The sequence below is a fragment of the Glandiceps talaboti genome, chromosome 2 (genome assembly GCF_964340395.1).
Source record: "Glandiceps talaboti chromosome 2, keGlaTala1.1, whole genome shotgun sequence".
Taxonomy (NCBI): domain Eukaryota; kingdom Metazoa; phylum Hemichordata; class Enteropneusta; family Spengelidae; genus Glandiceps; species Glandiceps talaboti.
Genome location: NC_135550.1, coordinates 32788751 through 32812304, shown reverse-complemented (window position 1 = coordinate 32812304; position 23554 = coordinate 32788751). Strand labels below are relative to the sequence as shown.

The 23554-nt window shown below is 34.9% G+C and overlaps 1 protein-coding gene across 8 annotated transcripts in view; it reads left to right on the top strand.

Moving 5' to 3' along the window:
* The window catches only part of LOC144453445 (spectrin beta chain-like), an 84737-nt gene extending 62211 nt beyond the window's left edge, over positions 1–22526 (top strand). For 5 of the 8 annotated variants that reach the window (XM_078144742.1, XM_078144743.1, XM_078144744.1 and 2 more), the window contains 27 exons: positions 657–771; positions 1025–1138; positions 1362–1544; positions 1861–1962; positions 2284–2472; positions 2715–2792; positions 3231–3403; positions 3975–4212; positions 4525–4662; positions 5656–5781; positions 6129–6446; positions 6826–7026; positions 7660–7890; positions 8343–8717; positions 8911–9066; positions 9542–9759; positions 10242–10431; positions 11301–11477; positions 11851–11955; positions 12492–12794; positions 14505–14579; positions 14905–14991; positions 15333–15424; positions 16363–16448; positions 16846–17565; positions 19292–19398; positions 19938–22526. In XM_078144742.1, coding sequence (XP_078000868.1) covers positions 657–771; positions 1025–1138; positions 1362–1544; positions 1861–1962; positions 2284–2472; positions 2715–2792; positions 3231–3403; positions 3975–4212; positions 4525–4662; positions 5656–5781; positions 6129–6446; positions 6826–7026; positions 7660–7890; positions 8343–8717; positions 8911–9066; positions 9542–9759; positions 10242–10431; positions 11301–11477; positions 11851–11955; positions 12492–12794; positions 14505–14579; positions 14905–14991; positions 15333–15424; positions 16363–16448; positions 16846–17565; positions 19292–19398; positions 19938–20282 — 5242 coding nt within the window. In that variant the 3' untranslated portion in view covers positions 20283–22526. The remainder of the gene's footprint in view (positions 1–656; positions 772–1024; positions 1139–1361; positions 1545–1860; positions 1963–2283; positions 2473–2714; positions 2793–3230; positions 3404–3974; positions 4213–4524; positions 4663–5655; positions 5782–6128; positions 6447–6825; positions 7027–7659; positions 7891–8342; positions 8718–8910; positions 9067–9541; positions 9760–10241; positions 10432–11300; positions 11478–11850; positions 11956–12491; positions 12795–14504; positions 14580–14904; positions 14992–15332; positions 15425–16362; positions 16449–16845; positions 17566–19291; positions 19399–19937) is intronic. The other 3 variants (XM_078144747.1, XM_078144746.1, XM_078144748.1) reach the window with 3 other exon arrangements.
* The last annotated feature ends 1028 nt before the right edge of the window (positions 22527–23554 follow it).

Sequence of the window (23554 nt, the reverse complement as noted above, 5' to 3'; positions counted from 1 at the left end):
TAACTTGATAGAACTGATAATAGTAATAAATGTTAAAGTAGCAATACTCGTGTTTATTACTCAAAATATAATCCAAACTTACACATATATAGAGTTTATTACCCATATAGAAAGAAAATTATAGTTCGTGCTATGAAGTAAACAAAAGTTGGTTATTAGGTAATGGGAGTCAGAAAAATAGCATAATGCTAGTCGAGTCTGACCCCCACAGACACTGGAATGTTACCCAGTATAGTTATATATTTCAAAGAATGGCATCTTCGTGTTGGCCAACACATATTTTTAACAATACATGCTAACTTTATGTTTTATGTTTGAATAGACACAAACATGTGAATTTATTGTCAGCCCCAGGCAATTGAACAGGTATGCTGAGAATGTTACTCTAACCCAAAGTTATGTACATTAGATATCTTTACTGCACACATACCATTGGTAATGTTGAAGTTTATTTGAATGAGGATTTCTGTTCTTGTAGTGGAGTACATATTTCTGCTTGAAAGTGTACAGACAATATATAAATAACAAAAACAAAATGAATAACAAAATCTGTAGTACAGAGAAGCATAGAGTCATGCCTATGTGATGTGTGTGATAATACAGTGATAGACTACAGCTGATAGTTGATGAGTGTTCATGTTGTTGACTGTTGATAGATGGTACAAGATACAAGATGGTTTACAAGACTACAGAGCTAGGCTGGCTGTGGCACAAGAGATCCATTCATTCAATAGAGATGTGGATGAAACCAATGATAGAATCAATGAAAAGGTAACCAACACATTGTGACTTCGTAAAGTCATGGTACCTACTCCATGACACAACATTACTTTAGTTCATACATAGTGTAAAGTCATGGTACCTACTACATGACACAGCATCAAAGGTGTGCTTACCTTTTTAGTTTTCGGACATTGATGAGTATGTTAGTAGAAAATGTTATTGCAAACTTAGAATTGGTAACTGTAATTTGAAAAGTTGTTGTACCCACTGTATACAATATATAGTTGCCTTTCAATTTTAGTGTATGGCTGTGTCCATTGATGACTATGGTAAGGACTTACCGGCTGTGGAATCTCTACAGAGGAGACACGATGACTTGGAAAGAGATATGATTGCTATTGCACACAAAATACAGGTAAGAAAGATTTGTTGCCAAATAGTTGTATTTGTTGATTATGTTCATCAAGCTGGTGCTTTCATCTATGCACCAAAGAAGGTTACAGTACTTAAATAGTAGAAAATTATTTTATTATTTTTTGTTATTTTCTTTATTATATGTTCCCAGTGATATAACGTCTTATAAGGTTTATTGTATGAAATGAAATCTCAATAGTGTATTTATCATCTTTTCTACTCAGGATCTAGACAAGACTGGTACTGACCTTAAGAGGAGATACCCACAGAATGCTACAGCTATTCAAGGCAAGCAACATGAAGTCCATGACAACTGGGATAGACTGAATGAACAAGCTAATGCCAGGAAGGGAAAACTTGGTGATTCTTATAACCTACAGAAATTCTACAAGGAAGATAGAGACTTGGTAGGGCCACAGACAATCGTTATTCTGTTCCTTAATAATGTTATGGCTGATTTCTTAGTGCCATTTTTGTTAGCAATTATGATGTAGAAAGTATTTAGAGGAAGATATTCATATTGACTACAAGGTAACCAATTCAGTTTTTGTAGAACGCATTTAAGGACTGCTGTGAAACAGATCATAAATTTTGAATGTAACATTTATACAAATGTTAATTTCAGAGGGAGGGGAGAGAGAGAGATGGGGGAGGGAGAGGGGGTCATAGATGATGTTATCTATGGTTAAACTAATTAACTATTGCTTTCTTTGTACATTTCAGATTACATGGGTCAATGACATGATTACCAAAATGACCTCTACTGAACTTTCCACAAATACCTCAGGAGCTGAGAATATGGTGGAACTACACAAAGAAAGAAAGGTGAGAAATCTAAGACTTGTGTATATGTGTGTGTGTGTGTGTGTGTGTGTGTCTGTCTGTCTGTCTGTCTGTCTGTCTGTCTGTCTGTCTGTCTGTCTGTCTGTCTGTCTGCCTGTCTGTCTGTCTGCCTGCCTGTCTGTCTCTGTCTGTCTGTGTTTGTGCACATGCAGAGATATGAATCTCTGTCTCAGTGTCTGCCTGTCTGTGTATGCATTAATTGCATGGACACTTATTTTATACAGCCATTTACTGAGATACATTGACTATATCTTTTGTTTGTTTTTACTATGATTAATTACCCTATTTTCTTTAACCCATTAGGTTGAGATTGATAGTCGAGATTCATCATTCAAGGCAGTGACAGAGTTTGGTGAAAACCTGATAAACTCCGACCACTATGCATCAGAAGATATCAAACAAACACTACAGCATCTTGCACTAGCCAGACAGAATCTGTACGACACTTGGGAAGAACAAAAACAATTACTAGCACAATGTTATGATCTTATGGTAAGTACTCGTGACAGTTTGGGTCAGTGAAAGAAAAAAGAATGAATGTTAAAGATCATGAATGTAGTTCTGTGGGTGTATGTATGTATGTATGTATGTGTGTGTGTGTGTGTGTGTGTGTGTGTGTGTGTGTGTGTGTGTGTGTGTGTGTGTACATGGTTTGGATGGCTATGCATATGTTGTCTACAATAATTTTTGTCATATTTCTGATGGTTTGATATTTTAATATTTTTTTAACACAGGTGTTCAATGAGTACGTTGAACAAGCTGAAGCCTGGCTTGCAACAAAAGAGGCCTTCCTAAACAATGATGATGTTGGGGTAAGACACACTTTTGTTACTTACATTTAAATCAATGCAGGCATTGAAGTATCAGTTAGGTTTTGTATATAACCAGATTGTGGTATGATTGTACCAATGGACAAATATTATATAGAGTGAATGAATAGGTTGAAGATAGGAGCAAGAAGTTTTTTAGTCAGCTTGGGTGAAGACTTTACTCTAGGACTCCTTCGCTATATATTGTATTTTACTACAGGACTCCTTAGCTGGTGTAGAGTCATTTGTATTTTATTATCACAGAACTCCTTATCTATGTGTTATATTTGATTCCTACATGACTCCTTAGCTGTGTATGTTATTTTATTACTACAGGACTCCTTATCTATGTATTGTATTTGATTCCTACAGGACTCCCTAGCTGTGTATGTTATTTTATTACTACAGGACTCCTTATCTATGTATTGTATTTGATTACAGGACTCCTTAGCTGGTGTAGAATCGTTGATCAGGAAACATGATGGTTTTGAGAAGACATTAGATACTCAGGTAGAAAAGATAGATGAATTACAGACCTTTGCTAAAGAACTGATAGAGGCTGGTCACTATGATTCTGATGCTGTTAATAAGAGATGTAAAGCAGTTGCTGACAGGTGAGATTTCATGCAATTCAGACTTGGAATGTACATGTACATGGTCATTTTATATATTTGATGATTCATCATTTTCCACTGTCACAGTTCATTGGTGTTTTACATATGGATTGGCTAATGGTAATGATGTATGATGATATGATCAATATTTCCTTATTTTGCTTTAATTTGATCTATGTTTGATGCATACTTTTAAATTGAGTGGGCCAAAGACAAGAAAACTTAGACAAAAGAACAGATCTGGATATTATAAAGAGTGATATTAGACAGTGCAATAGAGTCCAAGGTGGTATTCAGTTTGTATTCACTATACACATGATAGACGATAGACTGTAAGATACACAGTGTCATACTGCCATCACTGGCCGGCTCTAAGGGGTTAACTGATGTGTGAGGGCGCTATGTCATGGTGTATGTTACAGACTATATACACATGACCATTGAAGTGTATACATGGGTGTATTTTACACTCTAAGAAAGCTGCAAACTATATTACTTGCGCTTGACATATTGGCCGACAGGAATAGAAGAAAAAAATTGATGTTTTTTCTGCAATATTTGTATTTGACAGGAGAGACAAGTTGTTTGAATCATCATCAATCAGGAAAAGGAGACTGGAAGAATCCAGGCAGTTACAACAGTTCCTAATGAATATGTATGAAGTAGAGGGTTGGATAGCAGAGAAGTTACAGATAGCATGTGATGAGAACTATCGAGATCCAACTAACTTACAAGGCAAATTACAGAAACACTCAGCATTTGAAGCAGAATTGACTGCCAATAAAGGAAGATTGGAAAGTGTTGGTGATGTAAGTGATTCAAGAAAATATCATGGGGGATGTGAAACATAAGTCAATCTGGATAGTCAAATATAGTCACTTTGGAAGAATACATTTCAAATGATTGCGACTTTTTACTATGATTGACCATGTTGACACAATAATGTTAATTTTCATTTTTATTGTTTCCAAAACTACCAGAATAATATGAATCTATCAACATTTGGGTTGATAAAAGTGTCTTGATTATTCTGATAATTCTCACTTTGTTCAGTTTGATATATTGTGTATTTCTATGATGTACCTGTAATTTGTCTCTTCTTCTACCAATTGTTATCACAGGAGGGATCACAACTCATTGCAAATGAGCATTTTGCTTCCGAAGAAATCCAAAACAAACTAGCTGAACTTGAACTTTCCTGGGAACAATTAGTTGACAAATCTACCGAGAAGAAAGAAAGATTACAAGAATCATATCATGTGAGTTGACATACATTCATACTGGATGGGTTTATCACAGAATGGGTGTCTGTTGTGATATATTTCATATGACAGATTTCATACTAATATATCACATAACAGATGAATAATAATCTTTACGGACCAGATATGGGTTTGTGGACCGAGGTTGTGTGGCGGAAGGGCCTGACTTTAGGAAGGCCCCATGACCTGTAAGACCTAGGTCCACAAAACCCATATTTGGGCCATATTATATACCTCTTGAAGTGCTAAAAGATGTTTGCAATAAATAATGTGGACATTTTTAGAGACAGTAAGGGACATTATACTGAAAATAAATTGCTGTTTGTTGTAAGTTGAGGCCTCATCACATGTATGGCGTGGTGGACTGATTTCAGTATGTTCATATCCCGAGCTCCTTGTATTGCATGTACGTACATACGCATCATTCTAGTCACAGGAAACACACAAATACAGCTGCCAATGCATGAAAAAATGGAAAACATGCAACTCAAAATTACTGTTAACAAGGTTCAGAACACAAACATCGTTATCGTTGGCTTCATTATTTGTACATCTTTGATCGAATCCAAAATTTCCTTTCATATTGGCTTCTGCCATGATGGATGTGATAGCGTACACATACAGCTACAGGATGCCAACAAGTTTTGCAACATGCATAGCTACACGTATAGCAACAAAAGAAAGTAGTCCAAAATTCCCGCACCTGGCCTTATTTGGGCAAAGTGTGCCACACGTGATGTGGAAAATTACTGCCTGGGTAGAGATCGTGATTTCTCCATACCAATACATAGGGACTTGATTATAGGTATATGATAATAACTGTCACATATTTCATCAGACATGTCAATCATATTCACATGTTATAGAAAATTCATGTTGATAAAGTGATTGATAAAGATATGCAATGTTCCAAGTTTGTTCATCCTGTTTACTTCAGCTTCATTTACTTCATCAGCAACTAATTCAATGTGACTGATCTTTTCTAACTAGGCATTATTATTTCACCGAAACCTTGATGACTTGGAATGCTGGATTGATGATGTAGAAACACAGTTAGCATCAGAAGATCTTGGCAAAGACCTGACCAGTACTAATAATCTTGTCAAGAAACACCAGGTAAGTCACTACATAGAGGAAATACCATAACTATAGATTAAATATAGCGTAAGTGTAAATAACATAGCATAGAAATGGGAGAAATACTTTTTATTTGTGTCAGGGTTTTTTGGCTCAGATATGCCGAAATAGATTTGGTTTGGTGCAGTGGAAGAATGGAACATAGTTTTCCTGTATGAATTATTCAAATTCTTGCCATCAAATTTACCAAAAGTGACAATTTTTTCAACACAAAGATCAATGTAGCTTCAAAGAATATAGAGAAGCTTGTTTCTAATAAACAATGTACTTTAAGTGAACACATCGTACAAAAAAAAGTGAAATATGTATTGATCTATATCTTACAGCTCCTTGAAAGCCAGGTTGCCAACCATCAACAAAGGACAGACGAAGTGCAAGCACAAATCAAAGAATTTCAACAAAATGATCACTTCTTATCGGAGGAAATGACAGCAAGAGCCAATAAGTTCACTGATAGATACCTTGCACTTAAAAGTCCAATGGCTAAAAGGAAGGCCAACCTAGAAGAAGCACAACTACTGTACCAGTTTTACAGAGATGTGGAAGACGAAGTGTCTTGGATCAGAGAAAAACAACCACTGGCAACATCTAAAGAACTAGGAGAGAATTTGAACACTGTACAGAGGCTTATGAAGAAACACCAGGTGAGTGTCACTTGTCACTTTGTTTGTGTAGAAAAGGGAGTGTGTGTGTGTGTGTGTGTGTGTGTGTGTGTGTGTGTGTGTGTGTGTGTGTGTGTGTGTGTGTGTGTGTGTGTGTGTCTGTGTCTGTGTCTGTGTCTGTGTCTGTGTTTGTCTGTGTGTGTGTGCATGTGCATGTGTGTGTGTGCGTGCTTGTGTGAGCATGTGCATTTGTTATGTAAACTATATAACTTTCTGTGTCTGCTGTCTATGTCTGTCTGTTTGTTACAGCATACACATGTATACTCTACTACATTGCTGTGATGTATTTTCACATTAAAAAATTAACTCTGTGTTTTAGGAGAATATGCTCAATATGCATGTTATCATTTTGATTTGACAGGCATTAGAAGCAGAGATGAAGACACATGAACCATTGGTTGAATCAGTGGCCAACAAAGGAGAACTGTTAGTATCTCAACAACACTATGCAAGTGAAGACATTGAAACCAGTGTTAATGAATTAAATCAACTACTAGCTGAGTTGAAACATAATGCAGCTGAAAGAAAGAAGATTCTGACAGATGCATTGGAGTCACAGCTGGTAAGTTATACTGTATATAGTCACAGACAAGGAAGTCCTTGTATGTGATATAGGTACTACTACTCAGAAACTGAGATGACAGCTAATACTATGATAGCAACATAATGTTGCTCAATGTGGTAGATTACACGAGTGAATGATTGTGCTTTTATTGTGTGGCTAAAATCACCCTATAATCAAGATAGTGTAAACACTGGAAGTCCCAAACTGTACTGTATCAGAAATGCCAACCCTACTGTGATTAAAAACCAAACAACATTCATTCAATAGTTTATTATATCAACATGCCATAATAGTAGTTTTAGTTTGTGTCTATCTAAAGGTCAGTTTCTTCTGTGGTACATTTCTATCTTGGGTGTTGTCCTGTTTGCTAGATATTTACAACACTATATATGTACGGTCCTAATCTAACAATATAATGTAACAGCAGAACAAAACTGTATCATCAAAATAGACTTTCAGAATTGTAAGGTATATTTTGAAGAAACCATGATTGCATTTCTATTTTAAAGTGCAATACATAGATTTTATGTCACTTGTATCTGTCCATTGTGAAAGTATTCATCCAGGTATGGATGGTGAGTATAAATACTTGTAAAATTCTTACACTTTTAATGATTTTATTCTTTGCAGTTCTATACAGAGGTTCAGGAAGCTGAATCATTGATGCAGGAAAAGAGACCAGCACTGACAAGTACAGACTATGGCAAGGATGAAGACTCAGTTCAAGCACTTCTTAAGAAACTTGAAGCTTTAGACCTAGATCTTGAGAGTTTCAGAGACACTGTTGTACACCTAACACAACTTGGTAGTGGGCTCATTGAAAGAGGACACTTTGAAAGTAAAGATATCGAACAGAAACAGGTAAGTTGGACCAGTGATGTTGATTGAAAGTAAAGATATTGAACAGATACTGGTAAGTTGGACCATAGTGGGTGGAGGGTCTATGGTTGGACCAATGTTTGAATACCATGGTCTTGGATTCCTGTGATCAATGGAGCCACAGGCATTTAATATAGGATAGTTCTTTTGTTCTGGACCATCTGAAAGATTTGTTCTAGTTTAGCTCTCCTGTTTATTATATAGTGAAAAAATGAAATATTAACTGTTGTTAGCACGCCTTGTCTTTTTGTAATATAACAAACAAAAATGAATACTCACAATTACAAACCTTCCATTCTATAATTTCTTCAACTTTTTAGTTTTCCTACTTCTAATTTTAATTGTACTCAGTCTCCACTTTGAGTGATTTCAAACACCATATTTGTATATCAGACATTCTCGTAATCTCTTCATTTTGGATCATCTATGTACAGAATGAAGTGGAAGCAAGTTATGCTGAGTTGATTGCATTATCGACCACAAGGAGGGCAATGTTGATGGAACATAGAAAGTTGTATGTGTTCTATAGAGAAGTGGATGAAGTGGAGGGTTGGATGAAAGAAAAAGAAACCATTGCATCATCAGAAGATTATGGAAAGGATTTGGAACATGTGGAAATCTTACAGAAGAAATTTGAAGACTTTGCTCAAGATTTAGATTCTAATGAAAGTCGAATTATTGGTGTCAATGAAATGGGTAGTGCTATGATACAAGAAGGTCATAACAGTTCAGATGATGTACATAGCAAGTGTGATGATGTCAATAAACAGTGGGCACAGTTAAAAGAACTCACCAACACAAGGATTGAGGTATGGATAAAGTCTGTCTTGTAATATCAGTGCTCTCATCATGCTTCACATTTCAAAAATAATATTTTATATTTTTATCAGATTACACATTTCAATAACACATACTGAGTGCTATGTACCTTTGTCAGTGGAATCAACTTTACAAATGTTCCAGATATACAAGTGAAAGGGGTTTGTTTATTTGTCTATTCAGGCACTAGCAGGAGCTAAGATGGTTCACCAATTTGACCATGATGCTGATGAGACTAGGGAATGGATACTAGAGAAAGATTCTGCAGTGTCCAGTGAGGACTATGGTCATGATTTAGCCAGTGTACAGGCATTACTGAGAAGACATGAAGGTATAGAGGTAAGGAAATCTAAATTTAGTAACAGAAACAGTGTATGTATACTTTGACTGAGTGTTTGTGATGGCAGTGTAAATTAGTGGTGTCGGATACAGGTAAGTTACTGTAAGTGAAAGGAAACCCAACAATTGCGTTGACTCAAAAGTACCACCATTATTACAACTTGACTATGGTGAATAAAATAGGAACACACATTGATCTCAGGCTGAAAGCAATAAGTCTAAGTTACTGTAAGTGAAAGGAAACCCAACAATTGCGTTGACTCAAAAGTACCACCATTATTACAACTTGACTATGGTGAATAAAATAGGAACACACATTTATCTCAGGCTGAAAGCAATAAGTCATAAATCATGACAAGTGTTATGAAGATAAGTATTGTACAATAATAGTAAGTGACAAAATAAGTCATTGCATGGTTTATCAAAAAGTCACCTTCACAGTACAGTGGTAATAAATGTATTGTGTTCGTTACAGAGGGATCTTGCTGCTCTTGGTGACCAAGTTGAATCACTTTGTAACAATGCCGAACAACTTACTGAAGTGTATCCGGAGTCCAGTGACAGAATCCTAGGGAAAAGGGAAGAAGTGGTGCAATGCTGGAATCTACTCCTGGAGAAAGCTGATCAAAGGAAAGATAAATTGAGCCAATCTGAGCAACTTCAGTCTTATTTTGATAATTACAGAGAACTCAGGTAAAGAAAATATAACAAGTTATTGTTTCTCAAATTTATGATGTAATTGTCATGTACGGTATATCATATTTGTTGATATGACAGCAATCTGATGTGGTGAAAGCGGTTAGATGTCATTATTTACCACTATTTCCATTGCTTTGTGTCGTTTGTTTTGTTCCGAGTGATCGCCACCTTACCCGGAACAAAACAAACGACACAAAACAATGGAAATAGAGGTAAATAAAGACATATAGCCACTTTCACCACATCAGATTTTAATCAGATTTTAATGACTGCAGATGATGCCCATATATTTCAATGATTGTACATGTGTATGTATGTAAACTTATATTCTTTACTTATTATGTAAAACAACATTAGGGACTTGCCACTAAGAACATGAAAGCCGACTGTACAAATGTTGGTGATGAAAAAGTATGATGAGAAAATGAGTTACTTAGTATGACTTTGTTTGTAACCATTTCAATGTTTTCTCACAGTGCCTGGGTGTCTGAAATGATGGCGTTGATAACTTCTGATGAGTTAGCCAAGGATGTTACTGGAGCTGAAGCATTGATAGCCAGACACATGGAAAACAAAGCTGAGATAGATGCCAGGACCAGTAGTATCAAAGAATTCACTCAGACAGGACAAAGTCTTATTGATAATGGACATTTCCTTGCTGATGAGGTATGATATAGTGTTGGTGAAGTGTGATATAGTGCTGATGAGGTATGATATAGTGCTGATGAGGTATGATATAGTGCTGATGAGGTATGATATAGTGTTGATGAGGTATGATACAGTGTTGATGAGGTATGATATAGTGCTGAGGGGTATGATATAGTGTTGATGAGGTATGATGTAGTGTTGATGAAGTATGATATAGTGCTGATGAGGTATGATATAGTGTTGATAGGGTATGATATAGTGCTGAGTGTTGATGAGGTATGATATAGTGTTGATGAGGTATGATATAGTGCTGAGGGGTATGATAGTGTTGATGAGGTATGATATAGTGCTGATGAGGTATGATGTAGTGTTGATGAGGTATGATGTAGTGCTGATGAAGTATGATATAGTGTTGATGAGGTATGATATAGTGCTGATGAAGTACAGGTCTTTCAAAGTTTTAGGTTTTTTCATCAAATTGTATCCAGAGTAAGAGTAGAATTGGTAGATGGTGGCGTGACGTGTAAGAGTAGAATTGGTAGATGGTGCTGTGATGTGTAAGAGTAGAATTGGTAGATGGTGCTGTGATGTGTAAGAGTAGAATTGGTAGATGGTGCTGTGATGTGTAAGAGTAGAATTGGTAGATGGTGCCGTGATGTGTAAGAGTAGAATTGGTAGATGGTACTGTGATGTGTAAGAGTAGAATTGGTAGATGGTACTGTGATGTGTAAGAGTAGAATTGGTAGATGGTGCTGTGATGTGTAAGAGTAGAATTGGTAGATGGTGCCATGATGTGTAAGAGTAGAATTGGTAGATCGTGCTGTGATGTGTAATGAAGTTTCTTCATACAGTAAGAAATATGTAACACAATTATGTGAATTTCACAGATCAAAGATAAAGTACAAAGACTAAATGATGCCTTCCAAACATTACTGAATGTATGGGACCAGCGTAAACTATTGTATGACATGAATTTAGATACTCAACTATTCAAACGTGATGCTGATATGGCAGAATCTTGGTTGACTGCAAGAGATCCATTACTACGAGATGAATCGTTTATGGTATGTAACATGTGGTGTATTTTATGGTTTTCATTATGAACACAAATCAAAACCATGAACACATATCTGGTTTATTGTATATAATAATTATGTGATGTGTTTGATGGTTTTCACTATGAACATAAAAGCTATTAAAACTATTGTTCGGATTTAAATTCAAAATATTCAAATTTATCCATATATGGTGCCTTAACCTGAACAAATCCTAATACTTTGATCTGCATGGTTTATAACTGTTGCACCAAGTACAATGAAAACTTTCTCTCCAGTTCTTTGCTTTGCCTTACTAAAAATTGAAGAATACACATCTATAAGGACTTTACACACACAACACCTTCATAAGACATGCTTTATTTCATATTTCATTTCGTAGGAGGAGGGTAGTAATATTGAAGAACTGATCAAAAGCCATGAAGATTTTGAAAAGACCATTGAAGCACAGAGTGACAGATTCAAACAACTGGAGAGGATGACTATGGTAAGTACAATACATATAAATTGAAGTATGCATTCTTAAGATATAGCCTAATTACCAAAAATAACTAATTATGCAAATTATTCATTAACGCTGTAAGGTACATCAACAAATTTTATAGGACAAATGTGTTTTGTTATGTTTAACGTATGTATTAAATTATATTGAAATTGAAGTATGCAGTCTTAAGATATTACTTAATTAGTTGATTTCATTGATATGCAAATTTCCCTAATTAACATGAACAGATCTCGCTCAAAAACTAATCAGGTCTTGCCATTACCCCAAACATATGTACTAAATTTCATTATAATTGAGCCAGCTGTTTTTAAGAAAATGATCACACACACACACACACACACACACACACACACACACACACACACACACACACACACACACAGGCGGACATATGACAGACACACACACAGACATCCCCCGTTTAATACCTCCCGTACCCTTATGGGAGGTAAAAATCAGTAATATTTGACAAAGTGTATGTCATATGTTAGTTCTGAGTCATATATTGTCCATTTTAGCTTGAAGAAGATTTCCAGAAACAGAGAGACCATGAACTTCAAAGAATACAGGAAGAGAAGGAGAAGAAGGAACAGGAGAGGCTGGAAGAAATCAAGAAACGAGAACAGACAAGGATCCTGGAAGAAAGGAGAAGAGAACAGGAAAGGAAGAAAGCTGCTGAGGAAATGGCAAGGAAACAAAGGGAGGAAGAACAGAGGAAAATCGCTGCCAAAATTGAAGAAGAAAGGAGGAAAAAAGAATTGGAAGCTAAGGAAAGGGAAGAAAAACAGGCTGAATTAGATCGGAAAATGGAGGAAGAACAGGTAGAGATGGATAGATATTGGATTAACATGCCATGCTTTAGCATTGGATACTAACTTTAAGAGTTTGTCTTCAAAGATAGTATTCTCTTTAAAAAAAAACCTCAGTTCCCAACTGAACCCTTTTAGTTATACCAGATTCTCCTCAAAAAACCCCAGTTATCCACTAAACCCTTATACCAAATTCTCCTTAAAAAAAACCCAGTTATCCACTAAACCCTTATACCAGAAAACATCATATACACACTCAGAATTTCCATTTATACACATTTATTGACATGTTATTTGCAACTTAGATGTAGTCAACAGCATTATTCCACAGTTCCATTCTTTCACTGGTTCATTTAGAATTTTTTTCTGAACTGAATCCTCTTTTGTGAGTTTTCATAACAATTACCAATGTACAATGTAAGTTAAGTACTAGTATGTCATTTATGTACAGTGCAGGTGTGCAAAGTCTTGTTTACATCGTGAACTAGAATTCTAAATGGACCAATAACAAGATGGGTACTAGGAACTAAGCTACAATTAATACATGAGATTGTATGCCACCTTTCCATTTAAATGAACCCCCATAACCCATATCAGTTTTATATAGTAGTTACAGTTCTTAGCATGTCCCCCTTTTGTTAGAATAGTCTTTTCTAAAAATTTAGTTCTGAGTGTGAGCATGACTAGGCAATCTAGCCCGAACAGCATGTACAGTAAGTATTGCATGAATTTTGCAGCGTGTGAAGCATAGAGTAGAAACTGACTTGTGTAGAATTGATATCATAGTCACCATCACTTTCATCTCATTAACATTTAGCATTCTACCCTTCAATCTAGCCTTATCATACTAATCACTGTATGTCACCATGCTTATTGTGCTTGCATGCTCACCTTTTGAGTTATTTGTGTCTTTATTTTTCTGTGTTTTGGAACCAGTGAGTTTTACTCATCTGGGCTTCACTCTGTCTCTCTTTGTCTTGTGTCTTTTCTCTGTATTCTGCATATGTTGGCACATCTCTCTCTACAGAAGAAATTGAAGTTTGAGGTTAAGGCTTATAAAAAGGAAGACAACACCAAGTCCCGCAGCAGCAGTAGCAACGTTGCTGTTGTTGCTGCCGGTAGTGGTGGTGGTAGCAAAAAAGCTTTCAAGCCACAAAAATTCAAGCTGGTGAGTTGTAGACAGCAGCAAATATGATATCATCATCGTAGGGTTAAAAAGCTGTGCAAAGGTAGGATGAAACCAGCAAAGCAGAGTGAGGAGAATAATAAAGAGCCAATAGCCAGCCATGCTGAGTTATCATAAAGCCAGCCATATGAAGAACCATGCCTCAAAGAAATGCTGCTAAACTTAGCTGGCAAAATCACTCTTATGCAATGATCTGATTCTTCATGTATATTATGTGACTTCTCTTTGTTGATATTCTCTACTCGTCTACCCATACTGGTGCACTTCAAGTATTGTAGAGCACAAAATCACCCTTTGAATAAATCGTTCATGTCCATTTGTCTGTTTCATTCTTACTTTGGGGTTCTTGGGATCATCATCAGGTTGTAGATTCTTAACAGATCAAGATTTCAAGTCATTGTAGTTACATTGGATGTCACTGGATTACTGTAACACAAACTGCAGTGAGGACTGAGAGAAGGTACTGTACATTACCACAATGTGCTCCAAGAGTCTTTTGTCAATGTACTGACTGTCTGATCTTGTTATTTTTGTAGTCTGGAGAACCCCCACCGTTGGATAAGGAGGGTTTCTTGGATAGAAAACAAGACCTTATGGTTGGTGGTAAACGGGTAAGAAAAACAATCAGTTTTGAAATGGATTTCCTCAAAACTTGTGAATTGCACTTATTTTGTTGTTTTTGTGTTTCCTTTACTTACTGTAATTAGAAACTTAATAGTGTAGAAATTAGAATGTGGGTTGCAGTAATTTTGTTTTGTTATAAAACTAAATTCATTTTCTGTTTGTTGCTTCAGTTTGTAGACTGAATAAGTAGCCTTGTATATAAAATGAAAAGAATTATGGAAAACTGTGAAGTCTGGACTACATTTCATTCTGAACTTACTTCTAATATTTAATAAAGACACTGTTTGAATTACCTTCTTTTTTTGGTACTAGTCTACACACAGGTCCTGGAAATCCTTCTACACAGCATTATGTGGCCAACTCTTGTGTTTCTTCAAAGATAAAAAGGATTTCACTTTGGTATGTAGTAACACCACTCAGCACAACCCAGAGATTTATTCATGTCTTTGTGCTTGTTTTATTATTTGTTTGTCAATCTACACCACCCAGTACATCTCAAGAATGTTGTAATTTCACACACCACCAAGCACATCTCAGAATGGTCTACACTACACTACACTACACTACACTACCCTACTCTACACTACTATACTGCTTGAAACATCAGAGGATGTTTTTGCAATTGGTCACTTCATCAAACAGGTGTTTTTTGTGTTGTAACTGATAGTCCTTTGACAGTCTCTTTGGGATTTTAAAAAACTGGAGGGAAACTTGAAGATTTTATTTTTGTGTGATTTCAGAGCAATGCAGCCACATCTCCTGTTAACCTACAACAAGCCAACTGTTCAGTTGCCTCCGACTATACAAAGAGAAAGAACGTCTTTAGACTCAAGTAAGTAACCAGGTTATGTTAGTACACACTGACTTTAGACTCAAGTAAGTAACCAGGTTATGTTAGTACACACTGACTTTAGACTCAAGTAAGTAACCAAGTTATGTTAGTACACACTGACTTTAGACTCAAGTAAGTAACCAAGTTATGTTAGTACACACTGACTTTAGACTCAAGTAAGTAACCAAGTTATGTTAGTACACACTGACTTTAGACTCAAGTAAGTAACCAAGTTATGTTAGTACACAATGTCTTTAGACTCAAGTAAGTAACCAAGTTATGTTAGTACACAATGTCTTTAGACTCAAGTAAGTAACCAAGTTATGTTAGTACACAATGTCTTTAGACTCAAGTAAGTAACCAAGTTATGTTAGTACACAATGTCTTTAGACTCAAGTAAGTAACCAAGTTATGTTAGTACACACTGACTTTAGACTCAAGTAAGTAACCAAGTTATGTTATCACACATACTGACTGCATTATCAATATCAAATGAATTGATACTTACAAAATATTAATAATATTGTTAAATTTGTAATCATACAATATTGATATCAGATGAATTGATACAAGTAAAATATAGATGATGTTAATTAATAATAACTACCATACTTCAGAATTATTGATATCAATTTATTCTCACCTTTATGTGTTTATTTGTGAGTGTTTGTATTTGACTGTAACTGTTTGTTGGATGTTGTATTTAACTGCCATTTATTTTTAGCGTAAGTGCCAACAGGATTTCTGATGTGTTTTTTATATATACATTAGTGAATAAACTATGAATGAACCTATAGTTTAGAAAATAAGAGTTTGCAATCATTTTGCTTCCAGCTTGTCTTGTAGTCATTGTAGAATTCCATATTATAGTAGAATATTGACTAAGTACAGGAATAGATGTAAACAGGTCATAAATGTATCAAATATTTATTTTACAGGGGTAGTGATGGGTCGGAGTACTTGTTTGGTTGTAAAACAACTGAAGAAATGACAGACTGGATATCTAAAATTAATTTCCACGCCTGTGAGTTTATGACGCCTTGATTTGAATTTGTCATAATCAGGATGTCTTTTCTTATCATCTTTGTTGGATCAATTTTTGTGTGTACCACCATGCATTAGTTATTTAGATTTAATAGTATGCAGTATATACTCCCTACCCTGCATGTTTGGTGCATTTCTTTTGTTTGAAAATATTTGTAGCTGTATTAATGAAACCTCATTAGACAGTCTATATACTTCTCAAATTTCTCACCTAATATGTAATCAAAAATTTTCAAAATTTCAAATTTTCTGACATGAGTTATAAAAAGTTAATGAGGTTTTATTGTAGTTTGTTTGGGTTGTTGTGGTGTGCAGTGCTTAGTAATTCCTTGTTGTGCATTGTTGTATATTTTTTTTGTTATTATTTTACCTTCCAGCTTTGCCTCCTGCTAAGCAATTGACAGAGTATGACTCAGTCCACCCCAGTCTTGGAAGTGGTTCTTCCGGCAAGAATACACCAGTGACCTCAAAGCCTCCCTCCAGGTCCTCTTCTATATCTTCTGCTCATTCCTCATTGCCTTCTCCTAGAGGAGAGTTTGTAGAATCTGTTCCCATGGCAATACATTACAGAACAATGCCTAGCAGTGAAATAGCCACAATTGATAGACCACTTCAATACTCTCCCCAGGAGAATGGCAATCATAGTCTAGAGTCACCATCACCACCCCCATTACCTGATGACTTTCCTCCAGTAATCGCTGATTTACCACCACCACCACCACCACCACCAGAAACAACCTACCTTGGTGAAATACCCCCACCCTTACCCTTAAATGACATTGAAATTGATACCAACATTGATTTTGATAACCGTGGCAGCATCAGTTCTGGCAGTCCCATTTCACCATCAGGTCAGACACAACCTGAGTACGACATGTCTTTGAAACGGAAACCAAGTTATGGATCAGATCGATCCAACGTGTCTGAGCTTAGTGGACCACTTTCCCATGATAATGTCTCACTAACAGGATCTGATCACAGTGAACCTAGTGGTGGGGAACATAATATTGCTAGATATTCATACTCTATGCAACCTACAAATTTCATGGAAACTGAATTTATTAGTGGAGAGATAGCCGAGGAAGAGGACATCCCAGGTAGGTTTTAACAAAGACAAAGTTTTATGACTAATTAGTCTTCTGTTTCAGACCACAAACCAAGTGTAATTTTATTTATTATATATTGCAGTAGTAGTGATATTGTGTTTATATGATGAAATCAGTGCAATTTGCAATAATAGTGATATTGTGTTGTAAATTGATTGTGACATTTGAAATTACATCTGTACGTGAAAATGTAGTTATATAAAATGAGTGTATTATGTAATATTTTGATTTTCCAATTAAGTTATAAACATAGTTAGCTTAAATATGGTGCTGTGTTATAGCGCTGGCAATAATTACGTAATCAAAATGGTGTGTTGTTGCTATTGTTACATGTTAAATGAGTTTGTGTCATTTAAATAGTAGTAATAGAATATTGTTATGGTAATAAATCATATTTATATCATAATTAATAATTATAGATTGGTGGCACTATTACCGAGATAAATCAGTTTTCTACAATTTCATAAACTTCAGATTTTCTTCAACCAAAAACACTTAATTGATAATAATGGAAGAATTTAAAAATTATATCCCAAAATTGTGAATTCTATTTTGAGTAGTGTCATAGGAGAGCTTAAAGTTTAAATCAATATCAAATGGAGAAGATGAAATGTTTTTATTTCAGTATTGTATGTATCAAATTTAGCACCTTAATATATGTTGTATGGTTTATGTAATCCAAAGATATCTTGCTGTGACATCAAAGCCAGTGACAACCAAATCAAGGAAAGATGATTAGAGATATACAACACAGAATTTTAACAACCATCAGTGATCAATGGTTATATTACACGTCAGTGACCAATGGTTATATTACACGTCAGTGACCAATGGTTATATTACACGTCAGTGACCAATGGTTATATTACACGTCAGTGACCAATGGTTATATTACACGTCAGTGACCAATGGTTATATTACACGTCAGTGACCAATGGTTATATTACACGTCAGTGACCAATGGTTATATTACACGTCAGTGACCAATGGTTATATTACATGTCAGTGACCAATGGTTATATTACACGTCAGTGACCAATGGTTATATTACACGTCAGTGACCAATGGTTATATTACACGTCAGTGACCAATGGTTATATTACACGTCAGTGACCAATGGTTATATTACACGTCAGTGACCAATGGTTATATTACACGTCAGTGACCAATGGTTATATTACATGTCAGTGACCAATGGTTATATTACACATCAGTGACCAATGGTTATATTACACGTCAGTGACCAATGGTTATATTACTCGTCAAGTGTTTGTTAGATGCATTACTAAATATTATTACACATTTATGATTCAAGATGAGAAAGTTATAAACTGTGTTATTGAATCAGATCATGAAAGAAATATGATAACTTGTGAAAAATGTTTGATGTAGTAATTTTGTTATTTATTACAGTTAGGGATAATTTTATCTAACTTTGCACGTTTTTTTTTTTATCCTGCAAACTGAATGCCTAAAATCATGGTTTCTTTCTAAACTGCAGTCTGTCAGTAACCATAGGTTGGTTGCCGTGGGGACAATGCTTTGCCCATCAAATCATCTCTACTTTTATATCATCTGGTAGAAGGTCATGAACTTTGCAGACTGACTCTGTATGCACTTCCATCATGTTGGAATTTTTTCTCATCATATTGGGGGTACTTTTCATCGTGTATGTGTATCGTGTTATATTTCTTATTTTCCGTTCAATTTCCTACAGAAGTGCCAGCACAAGAGCCCTTTTCCTTTCCTACTGAAACCCCTCAACCTACTGCAAGTGATGAGCCTGATACCGAGGCTTTTGTTGAAAATGGACATCCAGCACAGGTATCTTTCCAAACGCACCGAAGACCCTTGACTTACTCTCACCAACAGAGAGGGTCGTACATTAACCCTCACAACATCCGATATTCCCATTACTGACCAAACACAAACTGAAAACATTACATTTCCCCCTTTTATAAAACTGTCCTATTTCATTCTTTCATCTTTTCATAAATTCATTTTCTAAATCTTTGATCTGGTGGTGGTTAAAAAAACTCGCACTATATGCAAACTAAAATACTGAACTAAGTAAATAAAATAAATACACTGTAATGCTGGTGGTATATATATATATACATAATTATATATAATGGTGGTGGTGATGGTAGCTTATGATTTTATTAATGATAATATTTTGTTGTATTAAATTGTACTAACCAACCTATTCAATCCCCCCAGATAGAATTAATCTAAATTCCTATAAATATGATGTAATTTCATTCCTCCCTGCTAAGATTCATGTTTTGCTGTAAATCTGTCTTTAATGCTGTTAGATTTTAAGTCTTGAATTTTTTTTTTTTGCTGACTGCTTTTGTCTACAGCTTCCTGGGTCTGAGATCGAAGACCAAAACAATGTAGATAGTGATTCTTCTACACCAGCTGTCACTGTAGCTGTTCCTTTCTCATCTTATGATACTTTAAGCACACCACCGCAGCCTAGAAGGCCAGCTCCTGCACCTCTTGAGGCAAAACCATTACATGACACATCTACACTTTTGCCCCAAACTGCTACTGCTGAATATATCCCGCCAACTGATGACAAGAAGGCAGCTACATTGCCAGTGCGAAGTCAGAGTAGCAAACATGAAGAGAAAGAAAAGGAAAAGAAGAAGAAAAAGAAGGGCGTTTTTGGTTTAAAGTTTCACAAAAAGAAGGACAAATCGTGAAGACGCTTTCCTGTAGAATATACCCTTTAAAAAATGCGCCAAATATACTGCTGGTGAAGGGCATTATAATTTACATATTTGTATTTATATCTTTCAAAAGATAATTTTTTGCACAAAATAAGCATTATGTTCCAAACAAGAATTTTCTTACATTATGTATGGCAATCAGTGATTTGTTGATGTTTAGAAGACATAGCAATAATCTTGAAATGAAATACATGGTTATTGTACCCTCGTAGTGTAATTACACAAACTAGTCTAGTAGAAATAATGACGGTAATAACAGATATAGTACAAGACATCCCAAAAATGTTCCTTTGTGCTTTTGAAAGCTGTAAGATTATTTTTAGCTTGCTTTGCATGCAGCTCTGTCTGAAATACATTGAAAGTGCTTCAATCAATGATGGTGTTACTTCTATTTTGTAGTGGATTTGTCCATCTCTTCCATTGAGGGCAATGGGGAGAGACCACAATGTCAGGAAGAATAGGTAGAATTTGTTCATTATTTCTGATTTAAACTGGGATTGGATGTATTAACAGTATTAATATTAGTATACTGTATGTCAGCACTTTTGAAATGACTACTGTTATTCTTTTGTACATATTCATATTTACATATTTGTTTTGCAGCGTTGTCAATTTAGAAGTTAGAATCCAGTATTTCAGTTAATAAATCTTAGCTATGTAATGTTGTAGACAACCATAAGGTCTAGAAGTTTAACCATTGAAAAAAAGGTTTTCAAAAAAAACCCCATTGTTAGTATTTACTGGGAAACACACACTCTACCCAACCAAATGAATTGATGTATTTACCAAATATCTACTTATCTAATACCAATGGATAACCCTGCTAACCAACCAACAAACAAACAAACCATATATCTGTCACATGTCTTCCCATTTTCAGATTAGTATTTGCTGAAAGCTTTAACCCAGTTTATGTTACAGGACTTTGATCAGAATTTGACAATGCAGAATTTCAGTTTGATATTTTGGAATATAATCTTATATATTCGGTGCTGTGTTGTTATAAATATAGAAGAATTCTTCCATTTTGTAACAGTGGTTCTGTAATTTGTTTTCCAAAATTTAATTATTTCAGGTGTAACAGAAATAAGAGGGATTTCATTCCATACACATATACTTTCACTTGTTTTGTATTTGGTCAAATACAACTACTGGTATATTCATGTTGTTTATCTAACAATTGGATATCTCTGTGTAGCAATAGAAAACATTCCATTTTGGTCAGATCTAGAATTAACAAATATATCAATTTATACTACTGGAGAATTTTGATGGAGAAAGTTTTGCTGTGACTCAAGTAGCTAAACAGAGGGGATATATATTTCACCTCCCTAATATGTATTTTGAGGTTTTTGTTTTTTTTGTAGATGTCTAACATCTACCCTGAAAAGATCACATCTCTATTTTGCAATACCATTTATTATGCAGGCAAGATAAGTCAATATTCAAACTTGGCATGAATGTGAATTCTATATTAACATATTTTACTTTTGAGAGTAACAGAGAGAGTCGTGACAGTCTTAGAGCTACACAGTCAGTCAAAATAAACTATACCATCATAATACTATGTATGAAGAGCTGCACAATCTTGAAATTATTCATCAAATGGAGCCACTTTTATGATGTTTAAACCGTGTTCAAAAACTTGTATACTGCTGCCTTGAACATAACATAACATAACATATATATAAAATACAAGACTATTCCAATCTTTAAATTTGATACATCATTACCATGTATGTATATTTTTGGTGGTGGTAAGAATATATATATATATATTTTAGTTACTGGACTAAATGAATTTGTCATTTTGTGATAGATTTGATGGGTCTACTAGTTTGGAGTTGATGTATGGGTAGTATATAATGTTAGTTACATATGTATCACTGTTTGCAATCCCATATCTGGGGGAAATTCATTTATAAAGACATTTTTTCAGTGTGAATGATTCTTGTTATTTTTTACCAGCTCAGATTTTGATTACCTTCACCACTGTTTCTTAAGTGTTGCCCCAAATGTCATTTCTATTCCACTCACAAAATGTTTCAAGGGAAGGTGTTTGTTTCAGACTGAATTGTTGCATCATTTTGTATTTTTAATTTTTCAACCCTGATATTATTTGTGTTATTAATGTATGTACTCGTATATTGCACTTCATTTAACAGATTCATGCAATATTCATACAAATTATTAATGTGAATAAAATATTACGTCATACATGGTATGTGTCAGTGTCCAATTGTTTTGAACTTGAAATGGACATGCGTCAAGTCTTGTTTTATGTAAATAATAATTGATATTCAATATATTGTAACATGTCAAATCATTGTTACCATAGTAATCTTAAGAAGGTAACATTAACAATCGGGACCTTAGAGAAAAAAATGTGGAAATTTGTCAACAATGTAAATAAATATGATACTGATTTGAAGGCACTGGTCAACGTATATATACAATGCTAGTAAAGTTGTAAGTGTTTATTGTTCAGGAAACAACAGTTGGCCCATATCACACTATAATAATTCTATTATCTAAGATGATAAAAACAATAGTTGGCCCATATCACACTATAATAATTCTATTATCTAAGATGATAACAACAGTAAATATTACAGTACTGTAGATTTCATACCTAATACATTGTGTGTATAATAAAGTGATGATGCTTAGAACATTCAAATGTCAAGCTACAGAAAATTCATGCATTAAAACACTACTGTCTAAGTAGTTTACATAAACACACATATTGCTGTGTCCCCATTTTGTTGTTTATTGCACAATAAAAGTAAATAACCATAGCATAGTTGCAGTGGCAAACAGAGTATCCAGAAATTGAAGACTTTGTTTTTAGTAGTTCCAATACGTTTTCAGGTGAATGCTTGAATAAACGTTAAAGCAATTGTTTCAATAATCAATAAATAAAAAAACTTGTCAAAATAGGCCCTGAAAAGTGGATCAAAACAATTGTTGCCAATAGTTCAAAAGTGCAGAAGTTATGAAAGTCATTGAGAATGTTATAAACACTGGTAGAAAATTCTTGTCTAATTCACTCTAAATGAGAGACAGTAAGGTCTGTTGATACATATATATATATATATATATATATATTTGAAATGGAAATGCACGGTTTCATCATGAGACTGACTGACTCTGACACCATTGATGAACCTCTAGTTTAAGTAGGGCTGAAACCACTACACACGTATACAATGTAATACCATTTTGCTTGTGTCATCAGACAAGAC